This window comes from Gigantopelta aegis, chromosome 6, assembly GCF_016097555.1.
Source record: "Gigantopelta aegis isolate Gae_Host chromosome 6, Gae_host_genome, whole genome shotgun sequence".
In the NCBI taxonomy this organism is placed as follows: domain Eukaryota; kingdom Metazoa; phylum Mollusca; class Gastropoda; order Neomphalida; family Peltospiridae; genus Gigantopelta; species Gigantopelta aegis.
Window position 1 is genome coordinate 31216302 of NC_054704.1, and position 9505 is coordinate 31225806.

General features: G+C 38.3%; 2 protein-coding genes across 2 annotated transcripts in view; both read left to right on the forward strand.

The window, feature by feature from the left end:
• The first annotated feature begins 4550 nt into the window (after window positions 1-4550).
• Window positions 4551-5513, forward strand: LOC121374484. The gene has a single exon (XM_041501582.1). The coding sequence runs from the start codon at window positions 4551-4553 to the stop codon at window positions 5511-5513; it is 963 nt and encodes a 320-aa protein (XP_041357516.1).
• Window positions 5514-5870: 357 nt separating this feature from the next.
• The window catches only part of LOC121374485 (nucleoprotein TPR-like), a 73135-nt gene continuing 69500 nt past the window's right edge, over window positions 5871-9505 (forward strand). Inside the window, exons 1-3 of the mRNA XM_041501583.1 lie at window positions 5871-5889; window positions 6834-6937; window positions 8496-8597. Coding sequence (XP_041357517.1) covers window positions 5871-5889; window positions 6834-6937; window positions 8496-8597 — 225 coding nt within the window. The remainder of the gene's footprint in view (window positions 5890-6833; window positions 6938-8495; window positions 8598-9505) is intronic.

The window sequence follows — 9505 nt, forward strand, 5'->3', positions numbered from 1 at the left end:
ATTGTTATTATTATTATTTATTTATTATAATTAATTTTTTGTTAGTACTATAGGGACAATATGACGCTATTCATATATCTATGGAAAATGTACACAAAAGGGTCCGCTAAATTCATATACTCCCCCACCCCGTCCCCTGTTCAGAAAATGCACTGTTCATACAGTACTTAGTATGTATTCTTCCTATTCCAGATGGTTCGGTAATATGGATCAATCAAATACATGTACTTATTTACCGCCTATATACATTTTTGCTGTGAATATAGCCAGCCCTCGTTAGTGGAGGCTATAGACACAGCCTTCGTAATAACATCGTATATAAACACTGTCTAGTTCAGACTATTCTTTAAAAATGTAACAAGTCAGCTGTTATGGCATATTTTGTATAATAATGAATTTGACAAGGTGGAAAATGACGGTGTTTATGATCCAGATGTTTAGAGTTTTTCGCGTACGACTAACTAGTCGGATTGTCAACGTTTAACATGCTTCTGTTACTAAAATAAATTAATGTATAAGCTTAATATCATTCAGTACATGTTTTTATTAATTATTAATAACTTATTTTCATTGGGGTTTTTTTCTTCTATTTACCCTACATCGCAGAGGACGGTCAAGCGGTCTCGTTACACTAGCTTGGTAAATTGTTTTGGCACTGCGGTTATTCGGGGAATGCCCGTCACGTGACTCAAAATAATACGTCACACCTCTGCTATCCAAATTGCCGTTATTTTTCTCAGAATTATGGAATAATTCAATTATTTTTATAAAATATCAATAATAAGTGTGATATGGTGGTTATGTAGATGGTTCAATAAAGTACTTTTAGGTACAAATCAAATGTATATATTGTCATATAATATTTTGTTGGGTCAGTAATTAGGTCAACCATCCGTGACAGAGTGCGCTTAATCTAGCTGGTGAAAAGACACCCCTTTTTTTTCACTGAAAGTTGGCTAAGTCGCCAAGTTGCCAATAGGGAGTAGTCGAAATCACCATAATATTTTTGACATAATCCGATTTTTAAAACAAAATCATAACAGATGTTAAGACACTGACATTTTTAGTGTCGTAGCTCTCTTAGCACCTTGTGGAAAGGAAGGAAATATTTTACACACTCAACACATTTTATTTTACGGTTATATGGTATCGGACATATTGTTAAGGACCATCACCACATGCACCATCCCACAGACAGGATAGCACGTACCACAGCCTTTGATATACCAGTCATGGTGCTCTGGCTCGAACGAGAAATAGCCCGATGGGCCCGCCGACCACCTTGTTGGAGCCATCTTTTACTTTGACATTAGACTGTACATCAACTCATGTCAAATCATTTGCAGTTGAACAGTTGAGCATTGTTTGGTTCTTCGCTGGATTCATTTCAGTAATGCCAGAAATACCCATTATTATTACTTTCATTTTAAAATAACACATTAATTATCAATGACTTAATACTATCTTGTTTTTTAATGGAAATATTCAACTGTTTTGTTTAAATTTTATTACCCATTTGGAGTATTTGTCATGGAAATATTACGATTCAGACCAAGAGTGTATTTCAAAACCTTTCCGAATGCACAAAAAACATGACAAAACATTACAAAATACTGATAAATGTTTACTTTGCCCGTTTTATAGATGGTCTCCCATTTTTGGGGGGGAAAGGAGAAGTCACTTCTACTTTTTCAATCCATGATTAGTGTCTGAAAACCTTTCAGAATTTCAGTGGGAAAATTCATTAACTGCTTGTTTCATTTCATCGATAAAGTTTTTTGTCATTCTTATTTTTCATTGTTAATGGAAGTGTTCATCTGATATTATGCAGTCATTGTCTTTTCTTCTTTATTTTTTTTTTTTAGGTCAAATTGACAAAATTGAAAGATGAGTTAGAATATGATAAAATGAGCTGAATGTGCTGTTGGAAAAGCGCAACCTTGAAGTAGACCGGCTGAATGGTAATGTTCATGAATAGTTTTCACTTCACACTGAATTATTATTACAATGTGTTTATGGACTGTATTTGAAAAGATGTGTAAATACAGGGTGGAAAGGTTACAGGATTAACATATTATTTTATAAATATTAAATGTATTAAGTAGCAGAGATGAAAAACACCATAAGAATTCTACAGATGTTATAGTTTGTTGTCAATGAATTCTGACATCAATCAACAGCACAATGTCGTAGTTATTTTCTGTTTTCCATCAATTAGTTTATAAGAAGCTGTAAATAGTAATAATTTCACTGATCAGCTGAGCGTTTCATAGCCTGGATTTGGTGGGTAAATCTATGGCAGGGCTCACCCTGTCCTTTGCCAAATTAGCCAGTTGCTAATTTTTATACTAAGTGGCTACATTTAGTATTCGGCTAATAAAATATTTTTTAAACTAACCAAATTTTAATAATTCCTAAGGAAATACTCTATATATCCTAAAATTGGCTAAACCAAAAAATTTTCCTGTGTGTTTTATTTTGAGTGACAACATTAAAAACATTTCTTTTCAACATCACCTGGCCTCATAACTAGTGCATATTCCCTACGATTAGTAGACTGGTCCGAACATCCCAACAGACAATGGGATGGCTTAAATTCTTCCACTGTGTACCCTTCCTGTTCCGGTCACGTGACTATAACATCCTTCTTTTTCTTCGCTCTTATGGTTCGAACGTTCTTTATTTTGCTCTGTCGTAATCTGAGCCATCTGTTTTATTACTTTGGATTATGTTTCGATTTATCGTGATGACACATTCTTTAATGTTGTTACTTTGCTATTATACCATTATTTTGGTTGTAATCATTTTAGTTTAAGTGTTATTTACACTTTAATTTTTTTTAATTTTTTTGCCATGTGTGCCAGTTACCCTGTAGGTCGCCATTTTAAAATGGCGTCTTCTGGTTTACCAGATTTTTGCATTTTTATGTGTTTGCTTTCTCATTACAAATAAATATTGAGAATGTCGGATACTAGCTCTGCTAGAGTCATGCGTTCCTGTACGAAATGCAGGAAATTTATGGTGGGAGGAGACCAGCACGATGTCTGCCCCGGGTGTCGGTCACCCTGTGATGTCGAATCACGTTGTCTACTCTGTCTTCCTCTCGGACCAACTGAATTTGACAACTACTTGAAGGTCTTGGCTCAGCGCTCTAGGAAATCGGATGCTGTTTCGGCGGCTTCCCCTCCAGTTACACCGACTTTGGAGTCTATGACTGAATTGCTGAAGTCTATCTTACCCAGTATGGTTCAAGAAACTCTCGCTTCGCTACAAGCCACTACTAGACCTACGGCTACCGTGACGGTACCAGTTTCAACTCCAGTGTCTACTACGGTGTGCGCTACGGTTACCACACCGATGGATACTACGGTGTCTTGTCCGCCTAGGGATTCCACTGCGGATCATCACCGACCTACTTCATCTGTTGTTGGGCATTACAATTTACGGGAGGCCGTGTCAGCAAAAACCGCATCCAACTCCGTATTAACACCAGCGATCATCGTGCCCACAGCAAGAGATTTAATCACCACATCCTCTGGGGCTGTGTCGGTAACAATCATAGGTACCGGTCCCTTCCGGGTAGGCGTCGGTGGTCGAGGTAGCGATGGTAGAAGCTCATAAACAACGGATAAACAGTCTTTCATTGTCATATTATCCACGGTATCTGAATCATCCACAACGGAATCCTGTGGTTCATCCTCAGGGAAGTCCCGCAAAAGCCGAGCACAAGCATGCTGATCCGCCGTACTTTAAGGATGTGGAGACCATGAACTGCCGTAACGGGAACCGGAGGGTGACCGTGAGGTATAACACTGGATACTACGAAGACCGATGACGGTGATGAGAATAATCTGTAGATCGTGGAGAACAGCCAGTCAACAAGCTGGTCGAGAAGGGAGCAGTACGGAAGTTATCGCAGCAACATCTATCTCCGGGATTTTACTCAGAAATCTTTCTGGTTCCCAAGAAGGATTCACCCGACCTCAGAATGATTCACAATCTGGCATACTTCAATTTACATCATCTAGACCCTTCGCCACAGTTCAAGATGTTCACAGTCAGCGATGTGAGAACAGTCATTCAACCAGACGATTGGTTAGCGTCGCTGGACATCAAGGATGCCTACCTCAACGTACCCATCCATCCAGCTTACCACAAATATCTCAGGTTTGTGCTGCAGGGAGTGCATTACAAATGGATGGTTCTGCCATTTGGCATTTCGGTCGCTCCTTGGCTATTCACGAGAATAACAGCTCCAATGTCGCGAATTCTCCATCAGCAGGGTATATCATTTTACCCATACCTGGACGACTGTCTTTTGAAGTGCCAGAACCAGCTGAAGTTAGTGAACCAAATCAATTATGTACTTCAGTTCTTGAAAACACTAGGTTGGATTATCAACGAGGAAAAGTCGCGACTGTTACCAACACAGAATCTCCAATTCATTGGGATTCAGATACGTACCGATCTGGGACTTCTTCAGGTTCCTGCAGACTGATGGAACAAGATTCAATTGGCGGTATCCAAAGTTCGAACCTGTGACATTCCATATGTGGCAAAGCCTTCTGGGCCTGTTGACTTCAGCCCAGGACTTGACCTTACGGGGTCGCCTACAGTTACGACGTTTACAAGTCTTCCTGAATCCGTACATAGTATTGAACAACCCCAGTCTGTTGATCACTCTACCCGACAATCTTCAACACAGTCTACAATGGTGGATGACTCCGTCGAATGTCTTAGGAAGAGTCTCTTTGGTGCCATTCCAAATGACTCACCATCTGTTTGTGGACGCTTCAAGAGAAGGTTGGGGAGCACATCTCAACAGTCAGACAGCGTCAGGGCTGTGGTCTGCTGAGGAATCAAGTTTTCACATCAATGTGCTAGAGCTTCTGGGAGAGTTCAACGTGATACGTCATTGGCGTCATCTCTTGATAAATGCAACACTAATGGTAGCAACCGACAATGTGACAGCGGCGGCTTACATCAGTCGTCAAGGGGGAACTCATTCCAGCAGCCTACTCGATCTGACTTATCGTTTGTTCAAGATGACAGATGCCATTCCGCTACATCTCGGAGCACGACACATCCCAGGAGTGTCAAATGTTCTGACCGAGTGGATGCTCAATCCGGAAGCGTTCCGGTGGGTTTGTCAAAGACTGTGGACTCAGTTCAATCATCAACTAAGACTGTATGTGTCGCCGGTACCGGATTCCAACGCACTGGATCTCGACGCCTTGGCCATCAGCTGGGACAATCTGGACACGTATGCTTTTCCGCCTCCAATATTACTACCACGAGTCCTCCAGCGATTTCAGGAGTTCCATTGTCGATTACTTCTCATCGCTCCAAATTGGCCAAGCAGAATCTGGTATCCAGACCTACGTCTTGCAGAACCAGATCCTCTACCGCTACCAGATTGGGATTGCCTCTTGCTTCATCCCACGTCGAGACAGCATCATCCAAATCCAAGCTTGTATCAACTAGACGCGTGGACATTATCTCCGAGGGTTTAAGGAAGAAGGGATTCACTTCACAAACCACATCGGCGATATTGAAAGCACACAGAGATTCTACATCTGCTGTATATAACGTTCGGTGGTTATGCTTTCATCAATTGTGCCTCAGTAAAAAACTAAAACCTCAGACTATTCGCGTTGAAAGACTTGCTGATTTCCTGTTATACCTCCGGTCACAAAAGCATGTGGTTATTGGGCAACCGATTCCATCTTTGCTAACTACTATTTGCGGGATGTATCGACCGAAGACGTAGAAGGATTCCATCACCTGGGTCCGGTGGTTGCAGTTCAAACTCTGGTTAACTCTGGTTGTCCTCGTCGTCGTTGATGTCGGATTCATGACTGTACATCAAGATGTCCACTGTATCGACAGGTGAGGACTTCATTTGACAAATTGTTTCTGCACACCTTTCTGAAGTTGCACTGGCTGGTGTCGGTACTTTTTGTTTGGATAACATTAGTTAGTCAATGCACTGCACACTAACAACCTGTTTTCCTCTTAATTGAACTAACTTCTCCACCGTTTTACTAGTAAGAAAAATTCGGGGTTTTGTTGGTTTATGTTCTGATGGATGCTTCTACCATATTTGTTTCCGTTGGTATACAATTATTGGTTGGTTGGTTACCTAACACCTGCATCTGCGGTGGTGACGCTTACCCACCTTTCAGAACTTCCTTGTTGGAGAACGAATTTGTGACATTTTCGTGCTTCACGACTTCGTTCCTCCACACCACTGACGGATGCTTCCTTCCCACTGTCAATACTAACAGCATGGATATTGGTTGTTATGCATCATTGGAGGATGGGCTAATTTTGGTTGGCTTTCTTTCTTCCACTGTCAGTTCTTACCGGTCCATGGGGTGAACACTTGTACATCTTCGGAGTATGGAACCCGCCACCATCTGTTGAATGCTGCACTAGTTATGAGGACAGGTGATGTTGAAAAGAAATGGCGAAAACTTGAGGGTTTTTCTCTTTTATAGATACATCACCTGTCCTCATGGAATGATTTCCCACCCTTCCTCCCCTCTTCCAGTTCTCCGTGCAGTTCGCTCAGGGAAAAGAAGGAAGTTGTAGTCACGTGACTGGAACAGGAAGGGTACACAGTGGAAGAATTTAAGCCATCCCATTGGCTGTTGGGAAGTTCGGAGCAGTCTACTAATCGTAGGGAATATGCACTAGTTATGAGGACAGGTGATGTATCTATAAAAGAGAAAACACCTCAAGTTTTTTCTATTTTTTAAATTCCTTGTTGCTTAATTCAATTATTAGGTTCATATGAACATTAAAATTTGATGTTTTGTTTTTCATTTTAGATGAATGTAAAAAATTGACACAGAGAGTGTCGGTTCTCAACAATGAAAAGTGTGTTGCACAGGCTAAACTGGAGGAATGTCAGTCAAAGGAAGTGGCAATGGGGGTTTGTGTAGTTACCATAGTTACTAGACATGTTCTTAAAAGTGTACCATGACTGGTATATCAAAGGCTGTGGTATGTATTACCCTGTCTGTGGGATGGTGCATATAAAAGATCACTTGCTGCTAATTGGAAAGAGTAGCCCATGAAGTGGCGACAGCGGGTTTTCTCTCTCAATATCTGTGTGGTCCTTAACCATATGTCTGATGCCATATAACCATAAATAAAATGTGTTGAGTGCATCGTTAAATAAAAGATTTCCTTCCTTCCTTCCTTAAAAGTACTGAAAGTTGATTGTAAGATGTAGTTACACAACATGTAATTGAAAAATGTATTCGTGTGGGGTGGGGGATTAATGATAGTATATGCTTTTAACATGAACAACAAATGTTGATACAGATATCTGTTGTACATCATCCTTTTTAATTTACACCTTTGGGAGAGGGATATCAAAAAAACTGGATACACTTTGTACTCATAAAAATTATAACAATTGAAAACTATCTAACTGGACTGTGTAATTAGTTCATTTTCATGATGACTAATTGATATTTTTCTAAAATATTGTCAAACAGTTGTAATTTAAGATTTATAGCATTTTAAATGAAGTGTACCTTTTTTTTCTATGATTAGCTTTCGTCACATCTGTCTTCTGAAAACAGTTTTAATGTTTATGAAAGAACGTGTTAAAAAATCAGTTTGGTTTGTATGAATGTTTTTCTAACAGCCTAATCTCTAATCTATTTCACTTTCCTCCTATCTGAATGGAATGGTCCTAATATCTCAATGGCTATAATTGCCAGGACACCATGTTTTTTTCCAATTTCTACTGAAGCTTCTCGCATACATGTACCTTGCATTTATTACTTGCTGTTTAATTCATTCTTTCAAATAGTTTATTAGGGCCTTTTACAACTTATTAATATTTTTATGATTCTGCAAGACTTGCCAACTAGTTATTGTTTTTATCCTGCAGTCAATAAAAAATAAGGGGGAAAGCTATTATTTCTGTTATTTCAGCAACATTGAAGCTCAAATGAGTGATTTTGTAATGTAGATATGCATGTGACATTACATGTGTGATGTTAAACGTCATACACTGCTAGTGTACGTTTATGACTGTACTTTAATCGCTCATCATAATTGGCCAATACAAACAGTGGTTTCAGGATAAAGTATTATATATGTGGGTTTAACTTGCATCTTGTTGGATTCATCTCCATGTTAAAGTAAATAATATTTTCTTTTCTATTCCTTAAAGTTAGCTGAACTGTTTGTAAAAAGAACCCTTTTAAATGTGCTTTTAGTAGGTGACTTATTAAAACATTGCACCAGGAGTCTTGTTATCAGATATACCTCCTCTTCTTTTTTTTTTCTTTTTTTTCAAATTTCAGTATTTGTTTTGTAGGCAAAATTTTCACAAAGTAGGTTAGATTTGACCGGAACTTGGAAAAAATTTATCTTCTTTAGAGTATGATATAATTTTCAGCTTTTTAAAAAATGATTTGAGCTTTTGTTTTTAAATGGATATCATTTTGTTTTCAAATGGATATCACGCCCAGCAGAAGAATCAGCTGGATGCCAAGGTAAAGGAGTTAATTTCCCTACATCGACAGGTGACTACCTTAATGGAAGAACAGAAAACAGCAGCTGTTAGATGGGAGGTATGCATTATGTTCTGTCTGTTCTTCCATAGTCGTTCTAGCCAGTGCATCACAACTATTATATCAAAGGCCATAGTATGTGCTATCCTGTTTGTGGAATGGTGCATATAAAAGATCCCTTGCTATTAATGAAACAATGTAGTGGGTGTTTCCAAATTGCCAAATGTTTGACATCCAATAGCTGATGATTAATAAATCAATGTGTTCTAATGGTGTCTGTGAACAAAACAAACATTAACATTTACTTCAATAAATTATAACTACAAATTAAATTATGAGAATATACATTTAATGGTAATCAGATAAAAAAAAAACAATTTTTATATGAAAACCAGCCTCTCCCAGGGAGTTAATATATTTTTAAACATGATATGAATAAAAAAAGGCTGTTTAAAAAAAAGATAAAGATAAAGAATTTACTGTTTGAGTAGTACAGTTATCATATCCAGAGGCACAATTCCTCATTGATATCATTTGTTTTAAATTGATGTGTCTTTTCCTGTGTTTAAGAAACGTTTGAAGGATGTTGAAGCAAAACTACAGGAGGAACAGAAGAGAAACCATTTAAAATAAAATATTTGACTTTGCTTGAAATTAGTTTAAGCTGAAAGTACTGTTATTACATAATGTCAGTGCAGGTTTTAGGTATTTGATTGGTATAATCCACATAACAGAACAATAGGTAAAAATCATGATTATCTAAGATTTTAAACACTGTCCCCTGCCAGATTCCCTACTACTGAGCTAAATTCTGCTTTCTTTTATAGTAGAAGCCATTTCAGTGTTCAGTGAAATGTTTACTAATGTAATACAGGATGGATTTTGTGTGTGTTTTTAATTATATATTTATTTTGATTTAAAAGTAAAATTCATATCATTCATTTCAGACTAGCAAACAGTTTCAAGAT

Coding starts and splice junctions, on each gene's coding strand:
- LOC121374484 (XM_041501582.1), top strand. CDS start 4,551: ATGTGGCAAAGCCTTCTGGGCCTGTTGACTTCAGCCCAGGACTTGACC.